Source organism: Octopus sinensis, linkage group LG18 (assembly GCF_006345805.1).
Source record: "Octopus sinensis linkage group LG18, ASM634580v1, whole genome shotgun sequence".
NCBI lineage: Eukaryota > Metazoa > Mollusca > Cephalopoda > Octopoda > Octopodidae > Octopus > Octopus sinensis.
This window is the reverse complement of record NC_043014.1, coordinates 35,231,979-35,245,617: the sequence shown is the minus strand read 5'-3', so window position 1 is coordinate 35,245,617 and position 13,639 is coordinate 35,231,979. Positions and strand designations below refer to the sequence as shown.

The window sequence follows — 13,639 nt, the reverse complement described above, 5'->3', positions numbered from 1 at the left end:
CGGCTAACAAAAGACCTGCTGAGTGATGCTAAGACACCCTCGGCCTTCCTGACAATCTTAGAGATATGCTTTGACCAATGCAAATCACTGCTGACAGTGATGCCTAGGTCACGCTCGCAAGAGGATTTCTTGATATCAGTGTTGTGGAGGGAGTATGTGAACGCAGGGTTTTTTCTCCCAAAATGCATGGTGGTACACTTGTCCACAGCCAGTTTCAGTTGCCAGTCTGTGATCCATTGCTGCATTGTGTCTAGGTCTGATTGCAGGAAAGAATTGTAGACATCAGGATCTGTCCTCTTGATTTCAAGGTACAGCTTGATGTCGTCTGCATATTTCAATACTGTGGCATTCTTTAAATTGGCATCTATGTCGTTAATGTATGCCACAAACAAGAGGGGACCAAGGACAGATCCCTGTGTACACCCGATGACATCTCATATGGTGTAGAGTGCTGTCCTAGAACTGTGACTACCTCCTTTCGGCTGAGGATGAAGGATTTCAACCAGTTAAAAAGGTCATCCCCCACACCCATTGCAGAGAGTTTCACCATAAGCCTTTTGTGTGGCACAGAGTTGAAAGCCTTAGCAAAGTCAAGGTAGACAACATCCACCCATGAGCCACTGTCAGTAATCTGAGTAATGTCCTCAAGGAACTCGACAAGCTGGTCACTGCAGCTGGAGTTAGGGACAAATCCATATGTGAGGGTCGGATGAGACTGTGAGAGCTCCAGAAGTTCCAGAGTGTTTCTCTGACACACGATTCCATCAGTTTTGCAATACAGCTAGTGAGACTGACTGGGCGATAGTTGACAGGTGATGTGCGGTCGCCCTTTTTGAACAGAGGAATGACACTGGCAGTTTTCCACTGCTCCGGAGTAGCACCATTGTTGAGACAGTACTGGAAGAAAAGAAAAGCTGGTGTAAAAGGAAGTGCCTGCCACGTTTGAGAAGCAGGTATGTAACTCCATCGAGACCAGGGAGGCATAGTTGCGCTTATTTTGAAGGTGACGTCGCAGCATTGCAGGTGTAAATTCCATAGTTGTTATGGAGTTTGCTGTTAGTGATGGTGAGATGGTACATTTTGACTTTCAACAGTGAATATGTTTGCATAGCACTCGGCAATGAGTTCTGCGCATTCCTTGGGGTCGTCAGTGATCTGGTTTGTGTGAGGGTTGCGAAGAGGCCCACTGGAGAGTGAGGTCTCTGCTTTGAGTGCACATATTTCCAGAAAACCTTGCTGTCAGGATTGGCTGCTATGCACTGTTCAAATTCAAGCACTGCTTTTTTTGTCACTTGCTTGAGATGGTTGGAGGATTTATTCCGCTTCTTCCTGTTGGTGTCTGATTTATGCAACAACCTGTATTCCCGTTCAGCAGTCCGACGTTCCCTCCTGGCAAGTCGGACCGCTGAAGTTTCCCAAATTGCCCTTTTGGGGCGGTTTCTTCTTTTTTTGTTTACGTGGCACTGATGCTGCACATGCTGCCCATATTGAGTCCAGGATACTCTGGAGTATAGTATTCACATCTCCAAGTTGTAGAATTCACGCCAGTTTGGGTGCTGTAGTTCAGTGTGGTACAGGTTCCAATCTGCTCTCTTCCAATCGAAGGAAGCAGATTGGAGATGGTTCAGTTTTTTGTTGCCCGCAAGAGCAGATTGGCGATGATCATAGCATGATCAGAGTCACCTAGAGGTTCCTCCGTAGTGCAATTGATAACCGCTTCAGGAGTTGTGGTGAAGAGCAGGTCCAAGGTGTTGTCGCCTCTTGTTGGAGAGGTGACTACTTGTGACCAGTTTGAGTCCAGCACAAGCTCAACAAATCGTTTGCACTCTGTGGCCAATGGAAGGTCTCCCAATCGATCTCAGGATGATTGAAATCGCCTGCAATAAACACATAAGTGGCTGTTTTTCCTGGCAGCAGCTCGGAGGACATTGCAAAGCTGTGTGTCCCGATGGTAACTTGGGGGACGATAAACAACGCCAAGCAGGAATGTTGACATGGTCATACGCACGTCACAGAAAAAAACTTCTTCTTGTGATTCGTTCAAATCGGCACAAGGAATTACCAAAAAATTGAACGAACGTAGACCATCACACCACCACCACGGCGGTTAGTGCAGTCCTTACGGAAGAGGTTGTACCCCGTAATGTTGAAAACCCCATCACAGAGTAAGGAATGCGCCCATGTTTCCGTGACAGTGATGAAGTCAGGGTCAACACTTCTGACGTAGGCGTTGAACAAATGTATTTTGTTGCATAAACTGCGAGCATTTAAGGACAACAATTTGTACCCTGCTCGCAGTTTATGATGGTGTGTAGAGGATGGCAGGTTGTTCTGGCTTAGTTTCCCTGAGTTGCTGTAGTCTTTTTAGTTATTGTGGGTAGAGAGCACTCAGACCAGCTGGTATCTCTCTTCCACGTTTCAGCAGTCTTGACAAATCTCCAGATTTGTCCATCTTCCCGAAGACTGAAGCTTTCCTGTAGAGCTGAGTTCCCTATTCAGCGAAGCCACTACACGTAGGCTTCGGACGTACATTGGACGGTAAGCCTGGGCGTGTTGGAAGGTGTTCGGTGGTCCGATTTTCCCGCCCAGCTTTAACTGAGGCCAGATGTAAGAGGTTGCCTCAGTGGGGGTCCGTAAAAGACAACTTGATGAGCCTAGGTTTTGGGCCAGGTCGTCCAAGGCGGATAGCACCCGTTGGGGAACGCAGCCTAGGTCTTTGGCTGAGTTGGCAGCAAAAGCCTGAAGATCAGCCATGTCTTCTGGCACCCCAATGGCAATGACTTCATGGGTGGCAGAATCCGCGGTCTTAAATGCGACAAGAGGTACAGGTACAGGGAGGTTCTTTAGCAGAGCATTCCGATAAGACCCCTCATTGTGGAGTCCAACCTGAATGGTTGCTTTTATTCCTGCTACTTCCCCTTTTAAAGCACAGATCGATTGTTGCAGTTCTGCAAGAACCGCACTGGTCAATTGGTGTTGTTGTTGTTGCTGCTGTTGCTCTGGTTGTGGTTGATTTTGTTGTTGCTGTTGTTGTTGTTGCTGCTGCTCTGGTTGTGGTTGATTTTTTGTTGCTGCTGCTCTGGTTGTGGTTGATTTTGTTGTTGCTGCTGCTGCTGCTCTAGTTGTTGCTGCTGCTGTTGTTGTTGCTGCTGCTCTGGTTGTGGTTGATTTTGTTGTTGCTGCTGTTGCTGTTCCGCCTCCTCCACGGGAGTGGCAGGGGGAGACCAATCGTCGGTGTGGAGGCACGCAGGCCTGACACTGAAAGTCCAAGATTTAAGCTGAACCATCTTCCAGAGTCTATCCATCATAGCATTATGATGGCTCTTTTTTTGGCCTGGGATCTTCTGAAAGTCCGTGGCACATTGGAGGCAGACAGAGATGAGACATGTCCCACATTCGACCCCAGCGATTACGGAACGTATTTTCGGGTTCCGTACAGATGTGGCAGGTGTGGTTTTCTGGCAGTGTTCTATTTTAGAACAGCGACCAGTCTTATCGCACGCCGCTATGGATTTCACCATGGCGATTCTGTTGGTTCTGGTCACCGTAGAGACAGAAAATGTAAACAACAATACGATAAAAGTAAAATATAAAATATTTGTTTTTGATTCGTTCTTTTTTGTGTATATTCCTTGTTCTTAAATATTGTGTGTGTATATACACATGTTTCGTTCTTATGTCCCCGTCACTTAGCGGTTTGGCAAAAGAGACCAATAGAATAAGTACTGGGCTCACAAAGAATAGGCCCCGGGGTCGAGTTGCTCGATTAAAAGGCGGTGCTCCAGCATGGCCGCAGTCAAATGACTGAAACAAGTAAAAGAGTAAAAGAAAAGAGAAAAAGAGAGTTCAGTCCCACTGCATGGCACCTTGGGCAAGTGTCTTCTACTTGAGCCTTGGACCGGCCAAAGTCTTGTGAGTGGAATTGGTAGAAAGAAACTGAAAGAAGCCCATCGTGTACATATGTACATATATATCCTCATTGTCATTTCCCGTCCACATTCCATGCTGGCATGGGCTGTACTGTTTGACAGAAGCCAACCAGGCAGGAGCCTGCACCAGACTTCTGAGTCTGTTTTGGAATGGTTTTTAGGGCTGGATGTACTTCCTAACACCAACCACCCCACAGAGTGGACTGAGTGCTTTTTACATGACGCAAACACAGGTGAGGTCAGTTTTGGCAAGGTTTTTACACCTGGATGCCCTTCCAAACACCAACCACTTTACAGTGTGGTGTGTTTGTGTGTCATTGTTTGTCTCCCACCACTGCTTGACAACCGGTGTTGGTGTGTTTACATTCTCATAAATTAGCAGTTCAGCAACACACTGATAGAATGTGAACCAGGCTTAACAAAATAAATGTTGGTGTTGATTCATTTGACTAAAGTTTTGCAAGGCAGTGCCCCAGCATGGCCACTGAAACTTGATAAAATATGGAGGTAACAGTGTAGTTGAGGCAGTGATGATCTCCATGGTGATGATGGTGGTAGTGGTGATGATGGTGGTTGTGACTAATATTCCTGGTGGTAAAAAAGTTTGCTATAGGTGCCAAAGTAGCTCTGGTTAAGGAGTTTACTTCCAAACCACCTGGTTTCAGGTTCAGTCCCACTGCATGACACCTTGGGCTTGTGTCTTCTAATATAGTCCCTAACTAACTTAAAGCCTTGTGAGTAGATTTGGTAGATGGGAAATGAAAGAAACCCATCACATTGTATCTGTGTGTGTGTGTGAGTCTCCTTGTCCTGACATCACATGATAGTTGTAAATGAATGTCACTGTCAAACAAGCAGTGTAGTTCATTTCCAACATTCTGTAAGAACATGCCTGGCCATGGAGAAATATCAGCCTTGCTTGAAAACGAGTGAGGGTTACTGACAAGGTGGGCATCCAGCCATAGGAAATTTGTCACGATAAACCCCGTCCAACCCAAGCAAGCATGTAAAAGTGGACACTAAAACAATGATGACGATGCAAAATAGTAGTGATGAGAATTATGATATCAATGTCATTGACAATAATGTCATCACAAAACCTGGCAACAATGACCAAGGAAATGACAAAAATACATGATAATGAGGATGATGACAATGCTGTTGCGTCAACAGATTTGAACTCGCAACCATATGGCCCAATGTTATCCACTACACTTCTATTTACATACAACTCACCTTTAAATATCAAACGTTGCCTGTTTTCAGGGACACCAGTGACATTTTCGACAGCAGAAAACAGATGCCCGCAATTGAGTTCTGTGGAATCTTCAGGACATTTTAAAGTCACATTGTATTTTTTGCTGCCTGAAATGAAATAGAATAATGATAATAATAATAATAATTAATTCTTTTATTGGCCACAAGGGCTGACAAAAATTAATTAAAACATAAAGGGACAAAACACAGGACGAAAGTTACAAAAAACTGTGTAAAAACAGTGTAACAACGAAAAACTCCCAATAGGGGGAGGCGTTACGAAATGTTCCTGGTGGAAAAACCCATTAAAGCCAACGGGAGCCTGGTCAAAAGGTGGGTAGAGAGCTCCTTTCTCCTTTTGTAATACCTTTTTCTTACAGGTGTATCTTCAGAATAATAATAACTGATGGTGTGAGCAGCACAGATGATGATAATAATAATGATGATTTCAAATTTTTGCCACAAGGGCAGCTGGGCAGGGTTATTAAGTCAATTACATCAACCTCAAAAGGATGAAAGGTAAAATCAACGTTGGTGGAATTTGAACTCAGAATGTAACAGCAGACGAAATACTGCTAAGCATTTCACCTAGTGTGCTTGCTAATGATTCTACCATTTTGTTGTCTTAATAATAATAATGATTTGGACCTAGGTCAACAATTTTGATGGAAGGGGGTTACTCTTTTACTTGTTTCAGTCATTTGACACCACCTTTAGTCAAGCAAATTGACCCCAGGACTTATTCTTTGGAAGCCTAGTACTTATTCTATCGGTCTCTTTTGCCGAACCGCTAAGTTACAGGGACGTAAACACACCACCATCGGTTGTCAAGCAGTCGGGGGGACAAACACAGACACACAAACATATACACACACATACATATATACAATGGGCTTCTTTCAGTTTCCGTCTACCAAATCCACTCACAAGGCTTTGGTCAGCCCGAGGCTATAGCAGAAGACACTTGCCTAAGGTGCCATGCAGTGGGACTGAACCCGGAACCATGTGGTTGGTAAGCAAGCTACTTACCACACAGCTACTCCTGTATCTATAGCTACTTACCACATTGATGGAAGGGGGTTAGTTAATAGTACTAAACTGGTACAACCCCAAAATGATAAAAGACAAAAACTGACTTTGGTAGGACATTAAAAGACATTATTTTACAACCAGATTCCTTTCTTGTGACTATTATATAAATGAGCATAAATGAAAAGTAAAAATGGACAATATATCCATACACAGGTAAGAAGCTGTCACCCAGGATGTGACCTACGACTACAATTTAAAACTCTTGGTATTAGAACCTGGGATGCATGTCAGTACCCTTGTTGCTGGACTTGGCTCAAATTCCACCTTGTCCCTTGGGTAGTTCATGTGTAGTTCTTGGTGAATGGCTGGTTTGGTTTACACTAGCAATTTAACATTTAGAAGTTCTACAAAATCTGGCCCCCATCACCTCCTCAGTCAGCACATTACTCCTCTAATCTTTGTTCAGCTTTCAATTCTCTATTGGTTAGTTGAAGAATGGTGAATCCCATGACTTCCAAGGAAGAGGGCTTCTCTTTTTGGATCTTGTCTTCCACTTAGGCCCCTTCCTCTTACTCTCTGATTTTTTATTACCCATAAAGGACTTACACAGAGGGGGACATTACAAACATTGGGGGCACAAAACATCACAAATACATAGACGTACGAAAATGAAAAATGAAAGCGATGCTAATGGCCCCATCCGATAACATCACTTACCTGTCCTTCTTCCCTATAACTGTATGAAAAACATGTAGTCCTCCAGTTTAGTTCCATATATTTCTTCCAGTTCAGTTCTTTTATCTGGTTCAATTTTTGCCTAATCAATTTATAACTTTTCTTTAAAAATTTTTCCTTAAGTTCTTTTACTTGGTCCTCAGAAATTATTACATACATCAACCCTACCCTATCCCAGCTGTCATCCCATTCCACTTTTCCCCAGTCTTTCATTATTTCACATATTTCTTCCTTGTTGTACAAGTGTCTGAGTGTTTCACGGTAGGTTTTCCTGAACTGACAAGGACTGTGGGTGTTTAGAAATGTTATAGCAACAAACTGTAGCGCTTGCGTTTCCAAGTGTTCTTTCAGTTTTAGTAGACTTTGGTTATATACCTACTCCTATGTTGCATCATAGATGTGAAAAGAATCATAAAGAAGATTATATTCAACTGACAAAAACGTGTGACTATGTAACTATATTGGAAATCATTATCGTTTACATTGAAAAGTTGTACATCGTCTGAATAATTTGTTTATGGTGTTTGCTAATTTTGCAACATAATTTTAACCCTTTCATTACTGTATTTATTTTGAGATGCCCTGTGTTTCTCTCAATTATTTTAAATATAACAAAGAATTTTGTAAAATAACTTAATTATCATTGAGCTAGTGTTAAGAACATAAATTGTGACTAAGGTTTGGTGGAAGATTTTAATTCAAAACCTATGAAAACAAGACATTTTTACTCAGAGCCAGGGCCGGTTTCAGCCGGGTTGGTAATGAGAGGGTTAAAGATATTGTAAAAAAAATCTTACTTTTGTAAAGGTATTAGGGCCTATTATGTGCTTGAGATTTTGTTTCTATTATTTTCCGATATCAACATGTGTTGACAGAATTTCCTGTGTTTTAAAATTTCATCCTTCAATCAACATTCTTGCTATCAACATCTTGTTTTGTTTCCTGGCATATTTATATTCTGTATAAGTTTATCTTGAATAACCAATTTAAGAACAATAGGGTGATGTTTGAGAAAAATTTGGCAGCAATTCCATGAAGGTCAAGAAAGCACAAGAAAGAGGGTTAAGGGCCACAGAATACTGCTTTGCCAAAGGGTCTCGAATATACTTGAAACAGTCCTGGATAAAAAAAATTGTCTTGTGAACTACAGCATGTTTTCATATATGTAAAAAATGCATTTGAGAACATATGAAAGACTGCATATTACAAACAACAGCATGTTTACACTTATCTAAAAGGATACAAAGACTGCTTTTAGCCATTTTCTCCCACATAACTGCTAAATAATCATAATGAGGCACTAAGCACACGCAACCACCACTTTTTTCAATTCAAATTCTACCACAAATCCAAATGCCTAAATGACCATACAGTATATTTCCACAATACCCCTTATGTAATCCCAATAACCTTGGGATCATAACTCTACATTTTAACTCCTAATTCATATCTAATTCCTCTTTCATACTCGAATATCACAAACATCTAATTATATTCGTGTGTATATGCGTGCATACATATATGCATGTGTGTCTCTGTGTGTAAGGTATATATACCTGCGTGTGCAGGGGCGATAATACATACAGATGCATATATATATGGGAGTATGTATGTACATATACATGAGTACGTGTTGTATGTGTAGGTGTTGATATGTATAAATATCTATATACATGCATGATATATGCATGTCTATACATCTTCACATATATATTGTCTTCTACTACTAAGAACAGGGGCCAGAGGAGGCTGGCAAACAGCCATGATCGGTTTGTACTTTTTACGTGTCACTGGCACAGGCACCAGTCAAGGCAGCACTGGCATCGGCCACGTTCAGATGGTGCTTTTTACATGCCACCAGCATGGGTATCACAACTACAATTTCCATTATTTTGATGTTGATGTACTTGACTCAAGCACAACAGGTCGCCCAACAATACAAGGTTAGCACAGCAGGCCATCCTACGAGCCATCAACTCACTTCATTTGTCAGGTCTTTGCAGTCATAGCATATCTCCAGAGGCCTCAGTCTTTCATCATGGCCTCTGTGAGGCCCAACATTCGAAGGTCATGCTTGACCACCTCTACTCCGGATTCCTTTGACAGTTTGGGAGTGACACCTCTTCACACATCTCTCCTCATCCATCTGTAGTACATGACCATACCAATGCAAACGTCTCTCCTGCTCACCACATCCGATGCTTCTTATGTCCAACATTTCTCTCAGGGCACTTACACTCACACTCTGTCATGCTGCATGCGCACTGACATTACACATCCAGCAGATCGTGCTAGCTTCATTTCTTTTGAGCCTACACATGTCCTCTGCAGTCACAGCCCATGTTTCACTGCTGTGAAGCATGGCAGTTCGCACCCATGCGTCGTACAATCTACCTTTCACTCTGAGCGAGAGATCCTTTGTTACCAGTCGGAGAAGCTTTCTGAACTTTGCCCAGACTATTCTTATTCTAGTGGTAACAATCTCTGAGCATCCACCCACACTATTAACTTGGTCACCTAGGTAGTGAAAACTATCAACTACTTCTAGTCTCTTCCACTTGAGTGTGATCAAATCTGTTTTCTGAGTATCTGTGGTGTCTATTACCCCTGTGCATCTGCCGCACACGAAAGCTATCTTCTCGGTTAATTTTCCTTTGATGTTGCTGCACCTCTTATGTGTCCATAGCTTACACTGGGTACTTCTTATGGAGTTCCTACCTACACCTTTTCTACAGATTGAGCAGGGCCAACTCACACACATATGATGGGCTTCTTTCAATTTCCGTCTACCAAATCCACTCACAAGGCTTTGGTCGGCCCAAGGCTATAGTAGAAGACACTTGCCCAAGTTTCCACACAGTGGGACTGAATCTATACACATCTTAATTAGTGTGTGTGTGTGTGAACCCGGAACCATGTGGTTTGTAAGCAAGCTACTTACCACACAGCCACTTCTACGTCTTTATATATATATATGTGTGTGTGAGTGTGTGGAAGCGCATGGTTTAGTGGTTAGGGTGTCAGCATCATGATCATAAGATTGTGGTTTCGATTCCTGGACCAGGCGACACGTGTTCTTGAGCAAAACACTTCATTTCACATTGCTCTAGTCAACTCAGCTGGCAAAAATGAGTAACACCGCAATGGACTGGCATCCCGTCCAGCTGGGGAACACATATGCCATAGAAACCAGGAAACCGGGCCCATGAGCCTGGCTAGGCTTTAAAAGGGTGCATTTATTTTTAATATATATATACAACATATGTATACAAACAGCTCAACCATAGCCAAGGAGACTCATCCCCAGAATATAACTGGTACTGTATATAAACTGATTCCAAAAAGAAGGAAGTCCAAGTTGACCCTGAATGAGATTTGAACTCAAAACACAGGAACCTTAACCACTCAACCAACTCTCTGTCTTTCACTCCTCTCAACCTCCCCCTCCTCCACATATAACACTAAACACCCCTCCTACACAATCCTTCTTCCCCAGTTTAATCACCCTCTGGAATCATTCCTTGTTTCAGTCTTTTCTCCATAAAGATGATGATCCTGACAACTGACCTTCACATTGACACTGACAGGGAAGGGCTGGTGAGAACCTACAAAGGCTATAATCGAAGCCCCTCGCAGACCCCCACCTCTCATCATACACGCACTAATTAAGACATATAGATTCAGCATAAACAAACAGGTTTTGCATCAGTGAATTATTTTCATCAGTTGTGGGCAACCTGGTGCCTGTGGGGCTCTCAGAATTGCATGCTTCACTAAAAATTACTCTGGAAAGTTTTTAATATGCAGCCGTCTGACGATGAGCCGTGTCTCATGCAGCCCACTTCTTACAAAAGTTTGCCTAAGTCTGATTTACACGTGTTCCTTAAATTAATCATAAGAGTTAGAGATCATCCATGTGGTCTCTGGATCCATTAGAAATTATAGCTAAATCTCCTTCAAATCACACTGTACAGTTCTATTAAGGGACAGACTGGATTAGGTAGTTTGGGATACATTTTTGATGGGAAAATAATAATAAATGAATAGATGCTCATGGTTAGAACACCTAAACCATGATCAGAGCTGATCCAGGGCTAAACAGAAACTTTATCTTATGATAAAGCAAAAACGTGATAAACTTTAATTATCTATCATTATCAACGTCAAGTAACTGGAGCCAGGGTTTAAAATTCAGTTGTGTTGAATTCCTAGAATCCACCAACCATGCATTTCTTTAAAACTTGAATAAAGTCACGTTGGAATATATAAACAGGTTTGTTGTTGTTGTTACTGTAGTAGAAGTAGTAGCAGTGTTTTGATGCCGGATGTAATTAGCAAGTGATAGGGTGTCTACTGTTACAGTGTAAAGCATTTGTGTCAACACCATGGGTTTTTTTGGTTTGGGCATGTCTATCCACCACACACACACAAGGAAATAATTATATATACATAATAATAAGTACTTTTTCGCAACTAATTTTATAAACAATAAGTAATACGTTTTTAGTTTTGGAATTTTTTATTTTTTATTTCATAAATATTTTCGGAATGATAAGTATAATATTTAAGAAATAATGGAGTAATTTATTTATTTATATGTTTATTGATTGCAAAAATATGGATTTTTAATTGCTTTATTTGTTAATTATAATTATTATATTGAACTAAAATCTAAAAGTATTATGTGTGATTGATTTGTAAAATAGTTTGTAATGTAAAATATTAGAGTATAGGTAGTGAAAAGATATACTATAGTTTGTTAATGTTATTCTCAAAGCTAAAATATATCTTCACAGATAAAATACGTTTTTTTATCTATTTACTCTATATTTAGGTTTTTAACATGATAAATGTATTATAGATACCTGGTCCTACTTTTTAAGTTTCAAATTTAGCTTCTATAAGAAGAATCATGATTTTATTTCTTTAAGAAATATTGTTTAATTCTATTTGATTATTTATTTAACTATTATTGTTATTATTGTTGACCTGAGGAGTGACTATACTTTTAAAGTGAATTGTTTTTTGATTAAATTTCAATTTAATTGTAATTTGAATTGAAGTTATAGCCACGAAACATACTAAAATGATAATTACAAGAATATACATACATGCATAATATATATGTTACATATACCTTACATATATGTTAGTACACTCGGTAATGTAATTGCAATGAAATAAAAAACACTTGTATATTAATAATTGGGTATTCTACCAGCAGTATATTGGATAGATATTATCCCTTTGTTGGTTGGATTCACAACCTCTTTGTTGGAATATATATATATACGCACACAAATTCAGAATCAGGAAGTTACTCTCTGGCGACAGTTACCCCAGTGTTGGAATGTCTGACATAGAAGTTGAAGCAAGTAGTTGTTGGCATCGCTAGTGGTGTAGTTGCTGTTGATAATAAGAAAATGTAACTGTAGGTAATATTGACTTTGTCGTTTAGCTCCTAGTCAAATACGACTGAGGAGTCTATGATCAAAGGGATTCTAGCCATACCCCTATCTTCTAAAGTAGTGTCTAGGTAGAACTACTTTAACCGGTCAGTTTAAAGATGGTAGCATGTAATTTTAAGATAATTTGGCTGCTATTTCTAGCTTGTTGAATTAGTATTTAGAAGGGATGGACTTCCTCCCGTCCCATCATTTTCTCCCAAATTTTTTTCGGGGGCGGTGCTGCTTGTTGGGTGGGTACGAAAGGAAATCTTGCCTTTAGAAGTACCTTGTTAACTTGAACTGTCACTGTTATTGTTTGTAATATCATATTTTGGTAGTGTTATTAAACGACAGGCGAGTTTTATAATCAGTAGACTTGTAATCAAAGATGTTCCATCTATAATCATTCCTTTTTCTTTTCATCAGAATCATTCAATGAGCCCTTTATTTCTTAACACATTAGAGTGATTGCAAACAAGTTTGATTGTACGGATAACGTGAAAGCGTCGCATTCTTTTATTATTTTGTCCTTGATCAGCCTTTTATAGGAAGAAAACTTAAAACAGTCAAAATTCCCCGTGCAAAGAAATTAAGGGTGTATCGTAGGTTATAAATTTTTTATTCTAAGCTGAAATGTCGACGGTTACAAGTTTATCGTTATACCGATTTTCGTACAATCAATTTAATAAAGTGTGTATTTTTGTGTTTATATACTAGAATAAACCTCAAAAACAATGCGACGCTCTCACCAACACACAGAAGCTTTCACTTTTGTTATGTCTCTCTCTCCGATACATACTTTCATGACACAAATCAATGACTTAACCTATTTTTGTGAAACGAAAACAAGCTGAAGTTCTGGCCGAAACAGAGTGAAAAAAAACCCCAATAATAACAGTTAAAATTTTGAAAGGAAATACAAAAAGATTTTTACGTCATTAAAATGTATTTTAGCTGTTGTTGTGAAGACAAATAAAAAAAAAAGAAATCTTACCGTGAGAACAAACTAACTTTAAGACATTCTCCACAACGCCGGTTGACATGTTCAGGAGAGAAAAGAAATTGAACATTACCGGTGAAAGGTGACAGCTGTAGATGACATAAATAGTTTCCGGGCAAAGAGAGAGAGAGAGAGACAGAGAGCAACAACAATTTACTTGAATGGCTAATGATAACGCTCTTCTTGCTTAGAAGTAAATTATTAACCTCAAACGGTGTCGATCTATTCAACGCCACCAA

The 13,639-nt window shown here is 40.3% G+C and overlaps 1 protein-coding gene across 2 annotated transcripts in view; it reads right to left on the bottom strand.

Annotated features, from left to right (window-relative positions):
* Positions 1–13,521, bottom strand: part of LOC115221333 (BAG family molecular chaperone regulator 1) — a 31,753-nt gene extending 18,232 nt beyond the window's left edge. For both annotated transcript variants that reach the window (XM_029791504.2, XM_036510876.1), the window contains exons 1-2: positions 13,395–13,521; positions 5,166–5,294 (exon numbers count right to left, since the gene is read on the bottom strand). In XM_029791504.2, coding sequence (XP_029647364.1) covers positions 5,166–5,294; positions 13,395–13,470 — 205 coding nt within the window. In that variant the 5' untranslated portion in view covers positions 13,471–13,521. The remainder of the gene's footprint in view (positions 1–5,165; positions 5,295–13,394) is intronic.
* Positions 13,522–13,639: the final 118 nt, after the last annotated feature.